At 52.3% G+C, this 15,111-nt stretch overlaps 1 protein-coding gene across 2 annotated transcripts in view; it reads right to left on the bottom strand.

Annotated features, from left to right (window-relative positions):
- Positions 1–54: 54 nt before the first annotated feature.
- Positions 55–15,111, bottom strand: part of usp34 (ubiquitin specific peptidase 34) — a 46,053-nt gene continuing 30,996 nt past the window's right edge. For both annotated transcript variants that reach the window (XM_023824912.2, XM_023824913.2), the window contains exons 46-78: positions 14,783–14,877; positions 14,393–14,565; positions 14,154–14,304; positions 13,994–14,072; positions 13,695–13,748; positions 13,513–13,608; positions 13,319–13,383; positions 11,772–11,847; positions 11,567–11,614; positions 11,326–11,391; positions 11,135–11,215; positions 10,965–11,050; positions 10,613–10,781; positions 10,399–10,473; positions 9,451–9,602; positions 9,110–9,263; positions 8,848–8,892; positions 8,494–8,598; positions 8,032–8,179; positions 7,095–7,399; positions 6,670–6,999; positions 5,913–6,070; positions 5,708–5,786; positions 5,447–5,573; positions 5,205–5,312; positions 5,003–5,107; positions 4,643–4,767; positions 4,431–4,554; positions 4,213–4,292; positions 3,974–4,114; positions 3,626–3,772; positions 3,114–3,270; positions 55–2,324 (exon numbers count right to left, since the gene is read on the bottom strand). In XM_023824912.2, the coding sequence (XP_023680680.2) occupies positions 1,615–2,324; positions 3,114–3,270; positions 3,626–3,772; positions 3,974–4,114; positions 4,213–4,292; positions 4,431–4,554; positions 4,643–4,767; positions 5,003–5,107; positions 5,205–5,312; positions 5,447–5,573; positions 5,708–5,786; positions 5,913–6,070; positions 6,670–6,999; positions 7,095–7,399; positions 8,032–8,179; positions 8,494–8,598; positions 8,848–8,892; positions 9,110–9,263; positions 9,451–9,602; positions 10,399–10,473; positions 10,613–10,781; positions 10,965–11,050; positions 11,135–11,215; positions 11,326–11,391; positions 11,567–11,614; positions 11,772–11,847; positions 13,319–13,383; positions 13,513–13,608; positions 13,695–13,748; positions 13,994–14,072; positions 14,154–14,304; positions 14,393–14,565; positions 14,783–14,877 (4,614 nt within the window). In that variant the 3' untranslated portion in view covers positions 55–1,614. The remainder of the gene's footprint in view (positions 2,325–3,113; positions 3,271–3,625; positions 3,773–3,973; positions 4,115–4,212; positions 4,293–4,430; positions 4,555–4,642; positions 4,768–5,002; positions 5,108–5,204; positions 5,313–5,446; positions 5,574–5,707; positions 5,787–5,912; positions 6,071–6,669; positions 7,000–7,094; positions 7,400–8,031; positions 8,180–8,493; positions 8,599–8,847; positions 8,893–9,109; positions 9,264–9,450; positions 9,603–10,398; positions 10,474–10,612; positions 10,782–10,964; positions 11,051–11,134; positions 11,216–11,325; positions 11,392–11,566; positions 11,615–11,771; positions 11,848–13,318; positions 13,384–13,512; positions 13,609–13,694; positions 13,749–13,993; positions 14,073–14,153; positions 14,305–14,392; positions 14,566–14,782; positions 14,878–15,111) is intronic.

The following is a 15,111-nucleotide window of genomic DNA, read 5'->3' as shown; positions in this document are numbered from 1 at the left end:
TAAAACAGGACGTTCATCATTACATGATGAGTACAAAGAAGTGACTCCATAATGGAAATTTGAAATTTAATTTTATTACAATTAACTGTTATTGTTTTACATTATTTCACAGAGATTAAAACAAAAACAGTTACAGTAAAGTGCCAATCAAGAAAAATGAAATGACGCATGACTACAGAGCTTTATTTAAGCCGTCCTCTAAAACCGGGTAATTGACCTCATAGAACCGGTCCCCTCATTTGGACTAAAATTAATTTAAACCTGGGGGGAAGGGGGGTGTAAGCACGCTGCTGGAAAGATTCAAGAGCAAAAGCTGATGATTTCAAGACAAGAATTTGAGAATTAAGGAAAAAAAATACTAAAAGGAAAAAAAAAAAAAAAAAACCCTGTAACAAGGCACTGGTGGATCATGCCTATTTGGAACTGAACCCAGTGAAGCATGGAAAAGAGCAAGCAGGACTGTACCACACAGGGAGCAGAGGGGGGTCTTAAAATATGCAAAGGAGAATGGATACCTGGGAAATGTAGGAATCCACTAAATAAATGGGACAACTGAAACATAGCTGTGCAATGAAACTATCCACATGCTGGGGGAGGGGGGGGGGGATAGTGATAAAACGGAATAAAACTTTCTGGGGAAGGAGGATAAAATATTCACTCTCAGTCTCCAAATTTGGTTCAGAAGTTTCCATATAAAATTAAGTTATCCTAAGTTAGTGTTTCTCAACTTGGTTTCCCTGGGACCCCAAGTCAGTCCACATTCTGGGTCCTGGGAGGGAGCAAAAACATGGACTGACTGGGGGGGGTCATGAGGATAAGGTTGAGAAATACAGATCCTAAATAAAATGAATAGAATCAGGAAATGCAAGGATGACATTATAGAATATGGAATGTATTTCGGTAAATAAAATAAAGCCCCGACTTACACCAAATGTGCTTTATTCTGTCCACAGGCATCCTGCCAAATAAAGCACCATATATACTCATATACACTGCCAGGCCGCAACTAGGAAGGATTCTTAACAGAATCAAGTTTCTTGTGGTTCTTTAATGTACAAGTAAACTTAGTTTGAATATAACCACAGAAAATGCAAGGCAACTTGCCTCTTTAATAAAGTACAAAACTGGCACAGAAGACATTTTATACACAGTAAAAATGCAATAAAATTAAATTACATACAGGAGAGAGAATACTAAAATTCTGTAAACCTTCCCCCAATACAGCAACCTCAAAACAAATAAATCACTTCAAATTACTCTGAAATAAGAAAAAATTAAGGAAAATAAAGGACTGCTCCGTAAGATGTGCTATAGCTGCAGTTTTCTTATTTTCTTTTCATTAAATAGATCTGAGGCTATGCATGTTGATATCTCAGATGTCTTCAAGCATACTTTATGGATCTATTGCCATTCAAGCCAAAGAAAGTCACATGACAGTGTGGAGCAAGGAACAGGGCAGGACAGCGAGACGTTGTTTGCGCTGAACAAAAACAGGGAGAGGAGGAAAACAGGAGTAAGGAAGAAAACAACCAAAGTAGTATACAAACAGCATAATTAATTGCAACAACAATAATAATAAAAAAGGTTTTAAAAGCTGACGTGCTAGAAATGTTGTCAAGAGGCTGCGGTACGAGCGGCTTTGCCGCTGGACAGTTTGCTGAGCACGCTGATGGTGGCTTCCACGGTCCTGCAGAGCGTGTCCAACACGTCCTGCTGCTGCATCAAGTTCAAGAGGCCATGTGAAGCCACATGGCTGCACCCGGGCACCAGGCTGGAGGCGTCGGCCTCCTGCAGGGGGCAGCCCTGGCCCTCCCCGGCCTCCTGGAGCCCCGCCAGCACCGAGGTGGAGGGCAGTGCCAGGTCCATGTCCTCGATGGAGGTGCTGACCCCACAAGTCTTAGCGCCGGGCTCCTTCTCCTCCTTCAGCTGCTCCCCTTCCTCTCCTCTCCCCTCTCCCTCTTCAACCTTGCCGCCTCCCACTGCAGGCTGTTCCTCCTCCTCTTCCTCTAACACCTGTGGCCCGGGTGGTAACACCTCCTCTGGCAGCGATGAAGAGGAAGAGGAAGAGGATGACGCCTCCATCTTCTCCTCCTTAGGAGAGACGCTCTCTGGGGAGTGAGGGTCCTGCTCAGTGCCTGGGTCGATGACGGACGAGTCCCGAGTCTCCGTGTCGGAGGTGCTGGCTGGCGTCAGTGCCTCCCGGGTATCGGGTTTGAGTTCTGGGCACGAAGAAGGGCCGCAGCCTCCGCTGCCGGCGTCGGTGGGACGCTCCCCCTCGCTGCTCACGCGCCGCCGTTTCACAGGGGTGGCGCCCTCTTCCTCTGCTGGAGGGGAAGAGTTTGAAGCAGTGCTTCAGGCCAGGATACTGGCAAGCGCACACATCTCCCGCATTTTACACTGAACTGCACGCACAGGCGCAGGCTACAGGAGTCACCCTCACAGAAGAAACATCATTCTCATAGACCTGGGGGGTCCACGTCCCCCCCCCCTTAGGTTCTGTTATGTAATGGCAGAGATATTTCGTAAAGTGACGAAATGTCAGTATTCACAGCCGACGTACACATCAAAAAATCTGAAAATAATTATTCATTACTGGTAGTGGGTCCCCAAACTCTGTTCTATTTCATTTTGGGCTTCCTAATCCTGGTATAAATTAACCTTTCAGGGGGGTCTAAGCCTAAGGCCAGGAAGCCCCCCCAAGTGGGCCACCTGAGGTATTTTTTTGGATCCAAAAGAGGGGTAACTATCCAGGGCCGAAAGCTGTAGTGTAGTATAGTCTCCGCAGTAATCAGTTTCTGAACATGGACCATACAAGCCACAAGGGGGAGCATTTCTACTGTTTTAAAAGCTGTATTGGCAGCTCAGACGAGCAATGCTTATTATATTACAGTGTTTGGCTCTGCGGGTTCGGACGCTGTGCCTGTGATTGGAAGATCACTGGTTCAAGTTCCAGCTTCTGCAGAGCAGTCGCACCTGTTCATGTGAGAGTCTCAGGAGAGCAAGATATGTGAAAACTAAAATATCTATGAAGCAGCACTTGTCTAAATGTCAGATTTTTGATGCTGCAGGACAGAGGGGTGGGGGGCAGGCGAGTGGCCGTCTCCGGGAGATACCTTTGGTCTTGCGGTCCTTGGGCTCGATCTCCAGCGCGCTGCGTTGCTGCAGGCAGGTGCGGCACTTAGCCAGCAGCTCCTGCAGGGTGGGGCCCAGGGCGGGGTCCAGCTGCTGGGGCGTGTGCACTGAGAGCAGCAGCACCAGGGCCCGGAGGTCCTGAAATGGGGGTAACGTGGGGTGGCGAGAGGCCCGTCAGGGAGGGTCAGGGAAACAGCAGGGGAGCGAATCAGATTTAATAGAATCAGTATGAAAGGTCCAACAGAAGGAACCCGATGGGATCACCGGTGATCTGATTTTGTGAGATGACATGACAAAGGAACATGAGAAACACTCAAGTTACATCGTACAAACACAGCGAAGCCCCTGTAGATGCATCACCGTCACCTGAACACAGACCAAACGAAACCCCATGTATGCATCAAAATGGCCGCTTTGGTCTCTGTTTCGGAACGTTCAGTACGCATCAGGGACAGGCGGCAGGCAGAGTGTCGGGGGAGGGGGTGAGGCTCACCGAGTTGAGGACGCCCCCGCTCTCGCAGATCTCCGCTCGCTGGTTCGTCAGCTCAGGCTCCAAGCTGTGGTACTCGCTGATCAGGTTGGCCACCAAGACACTCATCAGGTTGGCACAACTGGGCCCAGACAGCACCTGGCTCTGCACCTTCGGGGGATTGAGGGGGGCGGACTTACTCCGGGTCACATGTACCTATCCGAGACTTTACAGTTTCAGCATCATAACAGGACTCCTGGAATCAGTTGTGAATTATCTTAACACATTTAAAACAGTAAAACTGACCAGTCACTCCACATCCTCAGACAGCTGGAGAAGGTCTAAAAAAGTTAAAAGACTAACGGGACCCACTTTGGGCAGGAAGCAGGTCAGGAAGGAGTAAGCCAGGTTGTTGTTGAGGAAGGTCCTCTCGTCCATCAGGATGCACTTGATGTACTCTCCGAAGGCCGGGTCTTCACACAGCAGCTTCACACACGTTTTAGCCATGGGGGACTGGACAGAGAACATCAACATGCTCGATACGGGCCGATACAGCACAGCGACTGCTGCTGAGCGTCTAACAGGCTGCGTTTAGGAGCGGCGCAGCTCACCTGAGACTGACAGAGCTCGGTCCATAGCTTGGGGAAGAGGGCCAGGTGCAGAGGGAGACCTTCATAAGCAACCAGGACGCCTGAAGAAAGACGGAGCAGAGCCGTGACGGTGAGAAGGTTGAACGATCAAACCCAGAAGCCAAGCCCTGCTTCACCCTCGTCTAACACGTCGGCCAGTCGTACAACAACACAGCGAGCACCAGCAGGAAAGTGCATACTTAGTTTGACCAGCGTTTCGGTGAACTTCTCGCAGTTGATGGCGACGCGGCACAGCAGATGGATGAACTGATGATAGGATAAGAAGTAATCCAGCAGCATTCGGTCGTAGACTTCATCTTTGCCCTGAGGGACAGGAAGAGGGAGTGAAAGGGAGGGATGGAAAGGACGGCGGATGAGAGTGCATCTTCAGGCACGTCCCGGAGTCCCCCACCTTGCTGGTCTCCACCATGGAGGGCAGGAGACACATGTTGAGCTCGGGCCTGGGGGGACGGATGTTGTTTTTACCCCCCATGAGCTTGATGTTCTCTCTGCAGGGCAGGTAGGGACCGAAGGACACTGAAAGCACAGGAGGGACACAAGTGGGGTGTGTGGGGGGGGTTAAGAGGACAATCCGGCCCACGGCAACGATAAAGGCACAGATACTGAATTTGCAAAGAAACCAGGAAGACACACCAGCTCTAAAAACATTGCCTCAAAACTGGCGACAAGAAAATGCAACCGAATTGAATCTTAACCATGGTGACGTGGCTGCAGATTTTCGCGAACAAGCAGGTGGTGGCATCACACTTACTGGGGATGTTGCTGTGGTGGTAGGTGCAGTGGTTGTGCTGCAGAAAGGGAACCAGGGTGTGCAGGAAGTCGTGTGGGCTGAGGAGGACGAGTTCCTTCAGCACGTCTGTGGGCACAAGGGGACACCGTGTTAAAAATCACAAGTGGCTTCAGTTGGCGCCCCCTGGTGGTCGGACATGTGAAAGACAGGGAGAGGCCCGCACCCAGGCAGGCGTTGCGGAGCTCCGGGGGGCTGTAGGAGTTGAGCAGCGTCAACAGCTTGTGTGCAAAGTCGATCCTCTCCTGCCACTGAATCAAGGCCTGCTTCACATCTGAGACACAAGAAGCCAGGTTAGAGCTGGGAGGCCCATCAGAGCCAGGAAGCCTAAGGGACACTGCGCTAGAAGAAGCCCATGGCTGGGGTTCAAGAAAAGCTTCTTATGGCGTGTTGAGGAGGTGGTCTGACCTTTGCGCTGAAGGTAAGGCCTGGTGGCCTTCAGGACAGACAGGAATATGGACAGCAGCTCTACCAGGTCGCCGGTCACGTGACAGGCGGTGGCCTCGTGATACATCATGTGCAATGTGTTGAAAGACTGTGGAGGAAGAGCATCACGCGTTGATGTGACTAGGTTAAACTTTCCAGGCTCAGAAACACGCCACTTCTACCTGCTTTACAGTTTAAATTTTACTTCGCTACGTTTGTACATAAACACAGGATTCCAAATACCTCTGTCATCAGGATGAGCCCTCGGTTAAAAACGACCAGCAAGCGATCCTCATCGTTCTCCAGCAAGACCCGGAAGGCACTGTCAGGCAGGAGAACAGGTCCGGATTTAAACCAGGGCTCAATACATCAAGGTGCAGATAGAGCAGACAGTGTGTGTAGGTGAGTGAGAGAGAGGGGAAGGGGGGGGCAGAGAGAGGAGGCCGACCTAATGAGTGTGGTCCAGCAGGAGCGGCCGTCCAGGCAGCGCAGGTAGCAGCTGATAGTGGTCTTCTTGAACTGCTTGATGTCCTCCAGCTCCTCCTCTCTCATGTCCGGCCGCTGAGCCACGAACAGCTGCATCAGGTTGAATAGCTCTTCCACTGCCTGGGGGCAGGAAACCGGGAGTCAGGAGATGTTTCTGCAGTGCCAGAGATTCTCTCTCCCTCCACCTACACCCCTCTGAGAAGCCTTCAAAGCACAGGCTTGGTTTAACGAAGCCGAAATGATCAGAAACTTTTTACAGAATTGTTCACAGGAAATCATACTTCTATGCAACTGTGATGTTGCTGAGTGGCCTGTGATCGAGAAGAATCATATTAATTTCCTGGCACGAAAATGAACAACTGCTATGAGTGTATATCGTTAAAAAAGATGAGTAGGACGGTCTGTATTCTTCAGTTAAATTAGTACAGGAATGGGATACTGTAAATTTTTTGTTTCATTCATCTTCTACACTGCTTGCCTTATGCAGGGTTGCGGGGGTCTGAAGACTCCTCCAGAACCTACTGGCACAAGGCAGGGAATAACCCAGGATGGGGTGCAAACCAGTCGCAGGGTGTGTGGTGTGAATTTCAAGGAACATCTATGGCGTGCCATGGAGTCCATGATCTACAGTACATCATTAACATCTAGGTCACAGATATCAGGACCTAAATGGCACAAGGTCAAACAGGAGCTGAACCAGATACAGCCGGACAGCATACCCCAGGGTACTGGCTGGCGTGAGGCGTGAGGTTCTTGAAGGCCCATTGGATGTTCTGGTGCGACGCCAGCTGACGCGTGAAGGCGGGTGACTGCTCGCAGCACATGCGCAGGATGCCGTAGTAGGCAGGCAGCATGCTGCGGTTGAACAGCACCACCTCCTGGTCGTCGTGGTCGGCCAGGATATAGTTGAAGGCGATGTTCTTGGTGACCACAGGGCTCTGCACCACCAGCCGCACGTTCTCAGCACAGTCCACACACACGTTGTACCAGAAAGACAGCAGGGCCTGCTTATTGTGGTTGGTGGCAATGGCCGGCTCAGACAGCTTGGGCTGCAGGGATGGAGAGAGCAGAGAAGGGGATCAGAAAAATCCAGAACGTAAGCAGAGGGTCCCTCACCCAGCGGGGCCTTGGGCGCAGGCGGCACCTGGAAGAGGTTCCACAGGTCCATGAAGTAGCCGGAGAACATGAGCTTCTCGGTCTTGGAGATGAGGCAGTAGGTCATGAAGCTGAAGTACTGCACCAGCTTGGTGGTGCCGTGCACAGCCACGTCCACGTAGAGCTTGGCCCGGCCCAGCAGGCCCAGCAGCAGGTTGTAGACCTGGTGCAGCACCACCGTGGTGTCGGGGCTCAGCGGGAGGTCCCGCGTGGGGATGTGCAGGGAACGCGTGGAGCGGAACATTTGCCGGAAGGAGTTGCTGGGAATCAGGGACACCAGGAGGTAGGCCGCAGCTAGTGGGGGGGGGGGGGGGGAGAAATGCAGACCATTCACATCAGGTTTTAGAGTGTGGGGGGGGTGGGCAAATCTTATCCACAAAGGGCTGGTGTGTATGCAGGTTTTTGGGATAACCTTTAGGTCAGCTGTTCAAACCCAGGTGTGAGGACTCCTCAGCCAATCAGTCCTCTAATTAGTAATATAATTAGGGAGTTGCAGCGATATCCCACATACACAACAGACCTTGGACAAGACTGCACACCACTGCTTTACAGCTTCCCCAGTTTGGTAGCTCCCATAGGGGTGCTGATTGTGATACAAGTTTGCCCAGTTACTGGAGAGCATTTAACTATACAGCTCGGACACAAAAACTCCCCACCCCCATATAAAAATCCACTGATACGAAATGAACTTGGATTCTGAAACTCTCTTTAGCCCTAGCCTAAGTTTTTGTCCTGGCAGAATTTCTAATTGATTTATTATTCTGTTCATTTCAAAATTGAATCTTGAAAGTTCTGTATGCTTAAAATATTTTGTTGGATGAAGCGGATTTAAAAAATCCAGTGAGGTGTGACATGTACACCCTGTTATTTCCTGCCAGAGGAGGATGCAGAGGTTTAGGGGTCGGGTGCAGTCGGAGGGGGCGTACATGTGCGCACACGCGGGTAGTTGTGGGCCAGCAGGAACCTCTCCACCCAGTTCTCCATGTTCTGCAGCACCCAGCTGTGGGCCAGCTTGTTGCGAGGAGTCTGCACCGCCAGCCAGTCCAGGCACTGCGAGGGGTTGTACTCTATCACCTGGAGGGCACACGGAACCGGATGGGATCAGAGAAACGGGCGAGGAGGTGGGTGCCACCAAGCAGGGCGCCGAGAAACCCCAGGACCTGCGGGTGTTGGGTTCAGGGAGGGGGGCCACGCCATAAGATCGCTATTCCAGTGTTTCTTGTTTTTGCTCCCTCCCAGCTCCCTGCTGGAAGCAAAAATGTTGACTATCTGGCAGGGAGCTGGGGGGGGGGGGGGGGGAGCAAAAACAAGGACCGGCAGGGGGTCCTCGAGGACCGGGTTGGGAAACACTGCACCCCAGACCCATCATGCAGTGCCCCTAGGCTTACCTCCCAGATCCTCTGCAGGATGTAGGAGGCGAAAGAGGGCATTCCGGGGGGGCCGCCGGCAAACTCCATCAGCATGGTGAGCAGCTTAAAGAATGGATTGGCAGCCTGGGGAAGGGGGAGCAGAGAGACACACACACACATTGAAGGAACAGAGGCGGCAAGTAAAATAGATCAAAAAGATCAACATCCCACAGAACATCTCAGGCCACATGCAGCCCAAAGACAGTGATCCGGCCTCAATGCCTGCTGCTGATCCCCAGGCACGGCCGGTCCCTCTTCACTGCCCACGCGACATACAGGAAACCCAGATAGATCCTTAAGTCACACACATCTCTGTAAAGACCCTACACCTACCTCAGGGGTGAGCTTCGCAATGGAAGTGAAGAGCATGGAGACGATCTGCAAGGTAAACAAGCCGTTTTACATGTATGGACAAAAATGGAAGAGGCCCCATTCAATAAAATCAGGTCAGTCAATAGAGGCACTACTCCTTAGCTGGTGTTGCTGGACATGGAAACTGAAATGAAGGCCAGCAGCACGAGGCTGGAGCTCCCAGCCCTTTAAACACCCAGCAACAAAATACAAGACAAGCGACGATTAATGGGGAGGAGCCTACGTGTTCCGCCAGGCGGTTGTTATAGCGACAGAGGCTGAAGATCAGGTTACAGGTCTGCCGGATGTTGATGCCGTCTCGGATGTGCTGGAAGAGGAAGGGGAAGCCCTTTCCGCCGGTCAGTGCCGCCATGTCGTTTTGGGAGAGGGTCAAGTGCCTGCAGGCCGGAGGAAAGGTTCACATGAGGGGTATGCAGTCAAAATGAACCATCAATAGATCACATACAAAGAAAGGGAACACGGCTACACTGGGGACGTCCACCTAATGCCCCGAGCACCAAGCTGGTGAACCAGCAGCGGAGAATCTAACAGGACCATCAGAGAGTCATGGAGAATGGTGCAAACCTCTCAGAGCGAGACTGCTCCACCAGCAGAGCGATCAGCGCGATCATCTTCTCCAAGGCCGCCGGCCGGTACTTCTCCTCCGCCAGGGAGAGAATGTCCTCCTCCTCATCCTCCTCCTCGCCCTCTTCCTCCGAGAGCACCTCGACCTGTGGCTGGGAGAAGACCAGGACTTGAGGTTCAGCTGAGGGATGAACGTAGAGCCAAGAACAGGAGTCTTCTGCGAGAGCTCCATCACTCACGCAGCGCCTCCCATGGACAGAGCAGTCAAACCCTACTGAGTGTAAACATGCCTACTTTAACTTTAAAATACTGAATCAACGAAAGTGTGTCCAGATAGCTCCTATTTAACTCCATCCTTGGCCATAGCATGGAACATCACAAACTGCACTCGGCCTTTTAGGCTGCTGAATCGTGCCATTTGGACCTTCTTCCCTCTACGAACAACCGCATCTCCAGAAAGCAGACAGACATAGGGGACAAGCAGCCGGCCAGCGTTTAACTGGGGTTCCTTTTGGGGGATGGTTTGGATCAAACCACCAGAGAAGAGCAACGGCACAATTCAAAGCAACTAAATGGTCAGACTCTGGCTTATTTAGCAGGACAGGGCTTTTTTATTCCAGATAAATCCAGATATCAATTTATCTGATTCCAGAAAGAAGGATTTTGTTAAACTGGAATACACTGATACAAATATAAAAAATTTAGGCAAGACATTGATTTTGACAGAACTGATTCTACCACCAAATGATAGTGGCAATTGGTCCCAGGGCTCCAGGTATCGTCTTAAATGGCACATTACTGAAGAGAAATTGGCTTTAAAGACATCCTTAAAGTCACGAGTAACCCATAACCCAATTTTCTGACCTAGGAGACAAGTTTTGAAGGTACACACACATTAAAGCTGTGGGAGGATATGAGAAGAAAACAATCCTCGGAAGTAGTACTTACGTTCTCAGGCCCCTTAGTGCCCATGTAGAAATGCACCATGATGGTGATGGCTTGTAGGGACAGGAGGAATTGACTCTGTTGATGGAAACAAAAATGTCGGCCTCCTTGTGATGTGGGGTTAAGAGCAGTAGGGGGCACGTTTGTGCGAGCTGTCAAAGTCAGTTACGTAGCAGCTAATTTAAAGTACGGGAACAGGGCGGGGCTGTTAACGAACCTCCTCCTCGCCCATCTTGGCAAACTCGTAGAGGAAGGCGAAGTACTCGGTCAGGTGCTTGCTGTGCGGTTTGACGCCGTGCTCCATGATGGACAGCAGCGTCTTGACGAAGCGCGTCACGCAGGAGCGGCTGCCGATGTCCTCCACGGGGCCGTCCATGTCATCGGAGCTACGGAGGGGGAGACGCCGAGGATGAGAGCACCATCGCCAAGCCCCATAGGCGGTCGGCTAAATCACGACCCTGTGTCACTAACGGAAACGGCCGTTTCTGACATGGACACTGACAGCACCGACCATATGATCTACCCTCCGATGGACAGAAAGACAGACTAGCGAGCAGAGATGAACATACCCATCCTCCATGCCAGGCTGAAGGTACAGGTGGGCATGAACCGGCCGCAGCCTCTGGATGACATGGATGCACAGGCGCTGGAACATCTGGGGAGGATAAGGGCTGTCGTTATCTGTCCGGGTGACTCCCCGCAGAAACCCACACGCAAGCATGCACGTGCGAGGGGTTACCTGCCGCACGATCTGATTGGGACACTTGATAAGGATTTGCATCGGCCACCAGTTGTCGTCCGCCATCCGGTCCAAAAACCACTAAAGACAAAGGGGGGGGGGGGTGGAGACGGAACAGAGAGGGTCAGCTCTGCCATGAGCACAGCCGGTGGGAGGGAACGCGGCAAGTGAGACAAGTCAAGGTGGGTTACCTCACAGGCCGCCTGGCTGTTGTTGAACTGCTTGGTGAGAAGTTCAATCCACTGCAGCATTGTGGGCTATCAGAGGAAGAACAGGCCGGTTACAATCCCCTCATCCTCAAGTGTCCCAGGCTCTTAATGTGCTTTACAGCAGAAGAGTTACGCAACCGATCCAAGCAAATTCAAATATATTTGCTTATGGGTAAGATTACACTTAAACAGAATGGCAAAAAAAATATGAGCAGAAAGGTACCTTTTCTTTTGAATGAATGAACGTCTCAAGGACGAAGGACGTACTCAGCTGTAACAAAGAGCACTACATCTCAGGCACAGAGCAGGCATGATGTCTCAGAGAGTCAAAGAGGAGCCCTAAAGAATGCCCCTTAAAGAATGTGCATAAAGAGCAACCCAACGGAGGGGCCCTACAGAGCTCGCATCCACACGGACGAGCATCTCACCTTGGCCGTCATGAGGGAGACGGCTTTGGGGTCAGGGAGGGTGCTGGGGATACTGCTGCACAGCTGCCACATGAACCTGCGACGACACCGCAGAGGAAGTGAGCGACGCACGGGGCACGGCACCGTATAAGAAGCGAGCGACGTACGGGGTACGGCACCGTAGAAGAAGAGAGCGACGCACGGGGTACAGCACCGTAGAGGAAGTGAGCGACGCACGGGGTACGGCACCGTATAAGAAGCGAGCGACGCACGGGGTACAGCACCGTAGAGGAAGCGAGCGACGTACGGGGTACGGCACCGTAGAAGAAGAGAGCGACGCACGGGGTACAGCACCGTAGAGGAAGCGAGCGACGTACGGGGTACGGCACCGTAGAAGAAGAGAGCGACGCACGGGGTACGGCACCGTAGAGGAAGTGAGCGACGCACGGGGTACGGCACCGTAGAGGAAGCGAGCGACGTACGGGGTACGGCACCGTAGAGGAAGTGAGCGACGCACGGGGTACGACACCGTAGAAGAAGAGAGCGACGCACGGGGTACGGCACCGCAGAGGAAGCGAGCGACGTACGGGGTACGGCACCGTAGAGGAAGCGAGCGACGTACGGGGTACGGCACCGTATAAGAAGCGAGCGACGTACGGGGTACGGCACCGTAGAAGAAGAGAGCGACGCACGGGGTACAGCACCGTAGAGGAAGAGAGCGACGTACGGGGTACGACACCGTAGAGGAAGCGAGCGGCGTACGGGGCACGGCACCGTATAAGAAGCGAGCGACGTACGGGGCACGGCACCGTATAAAAAGCGAGCGACGTACGGGGCACGGCACCGTATAAAAAGCGAGCGACGTACGGGGCACGGCACCGTAGAGGAAGCGAGCGACGTACGGCACCGTAGAGGAAGCGAGCGACGTACGGGGCACGGCACCGTATAAAAAGCGAGCGACGTACGGGGTACGGCACCGTATAAAAAGCGAGCGACGTACGGGGCACGGCACCGTATAAAAAGCGAGCGACGTACGGGGCACGGCACCGTATAAAAAGCGAGCGACGTACGGGGCACGGCACCGTAGAGGAAGCGAGCGACGTACGGCACCGTAGAGGAAGCGAGCGACGTACGGCACCGTAGAGGAAGCGAGCGACGTACGGGGCACGGCACCGTATAAAAAGCGAGCGACGTACGGCACCGTAGAGGAAGCGAGCGACGTACGGCACCGTAGAGGAAGCGAGCGACGTACGGCACCGTAGAGGAAGCGAGCGACGTACGGCACCGTAGAGGAAGCGAGCGACGTACGGGGTACGGCACCGTAGAGGAAGCGAGCGACGTACGGGGCACGGCACCGTAGAGGAAGCGAGCGACGTACGGGGCACGACACCGTAGAGGAAGCGAGCGACGTACGGGGCACGACACCGTAGAGGAAGCGAGCGACGTACGGCGTACGACACCGTAGAGGAAGCGAGCGACGTACGGGGTACGACACCGTAGAGGAAGCGAGCGACGTACGGGGTACGACACCGTAGAGGAACTTATAGGGTGCAAAACTGTACACTCACCCAAAGTAGGTGTGCTCAAAAATGTTCTTGTCCTGGAGAAACTGCATGTTATCATGCCAGATCCACTGGGTGAGGAAGAGAGACACCGAGGGTCAGGTGACTCCAGGTAGGAAACCAGGCTTTAGTTCAGATAGACATGTCTAACCTTTTTAAAGATATCAGTCACACCAGACACAATGTGAGCTCCACAGTACCTCCAGCAGGTCAGGAGAAACCTCAAATTTGAAGTCCTTCCCATTCTCCTCCTCAGGTTCCACCCGCTTGTAGAACAACATGTAGGCACTGTGGGTCTGAAGGAAGAGACCAGGTGAAAAAAATTTAAGAAAACTAAGAGCAAGGCTCAAGAGTAATATATTCATCAGTCGAGACAACCAACCTTTTCAAAGGAGAAGTCCATGAATTTGTCTGTAACAGAGTCATAGGTCTTCGTCTGAAATTAGAAACACTTTTTAAGAGACTGCGTTGGCTTACAAGCATACCCTTTTACCCTTTACAAAACTCAAATATCTGAAGAAGCTCAGGCTTTGCGTTCCTGTCAGATTTTCCATGCTACTCCAGATTAGCACACACCTGCTAGTTAAGCATGATTACACATCCATCACGTCCTTCACATCCCGTTGAGTTAGCCTGAGCGCTAACAGCGGCCCCCCCACCGTGTTTCATCTCCAGTCTTACCGTCATCTCACCCCCGAAGCACTCAGATGCCAGCTGGGCCGAATCAAAGGGCTTTACCTCGGCGTCGTTAAACAGGTACCTGAGGCGGACAGGGACATGGTAAGCCCTCGGGGTCTGAGAGCACAGTCCTCGGGCCCCCCAAAGTGTCACCTGCACATACCATTTGTTGTTCCTGTAGGCGTGCGGGTTGACAATGTCACGGATGAAGCTGTAGTAGTGTCCCCCATCGGCAGTGCCTGTATGCACAGTCACCCCGATGAGGTCGTACTCGTAGCTCTCTGCTGCTTTCATCTCCGCCTCCTCCCGGAACCCTGCGGGGGCGGAGACCCGATGGTGATTCTTAATCTGGGCCCCCCAAGAAAGGCAGAGTGAGACCAGCCTGCCTGCAGAGACACTTACCCTCCTTTCTGTCGCTCTTGCCCATCAGGAAGTCCTCCGTGTACGGCGTCATGTCAAGCCGCAGCGGGAAGGAGAAGTGCGTGTTCACCTTCTCCTTCATCATGGTCACCATGTTGAACGTGTAGCGCATGGTGTTGAAGCTCAGGATCCGGGGCAGCTTTTTAAAACAAGCCCTTGGGGTGCGGAATCGAGGGCGGGGGGATTAGGGTTAGGAACACAATACTCATTGGAGCCAACAGTTTGGGTAAGTGTGTTCTAGAAACCTACAAACACCTCGAACCACACCAAGATATCTGATTTACACAAGGCTGAATACTGACAGATCCCTAAAAAACAAGCACGGCCAAATGAGATGAGATATTATCGTCGTCCACCGTGTCCCCAGCTCACCTCTTCTCTGCCCGCACTTTCTTCCCACACTGCGAGCAAGTGTACATGTTGTCACCTTCCAGGGTATCCTTGATGGTCACTTCGTCCAGAGATTCCTGTGTAAAACATCACCCACGATAAGCACTGCCATCCCAGTACACATAGCAGACTTGCACTACATCAAAATAATTTTGAAAGTTCTACACCCAAAGGTCATACAAACTTGCTCATGGCAGTTTTACTTACACAAAAGAGGGCAGAATGAAAAATGGTTGGTTCAGAGACATAACCAATCAGATTGCAGAGGACTGGAGTTTAATCAGATGTCTTGGTCCCGCCTCCTCTAGTTG

Source organism: Paramormyrops kingsleyae, chromosome 20, assembly GCF_048594095.1.
Source record: "Paramormyrops kingsleyae isolate MSU_618 chromosome 20, PKINGS_0.4, whole genome shotgun sequence".
NCBI classification, from domain to species: domain Eukaryota; kingdom Metazoa; phylum Chordata; class Actinopteri; order Osteoglossiformes; family Mormyridae; genus Paramormyrops; species Paramormyrops kingsleyae.
Note: the sequence above shows the minus strand (reverse complement) of the source record. Positions and strands in the feature narration are given on the sequence as shown.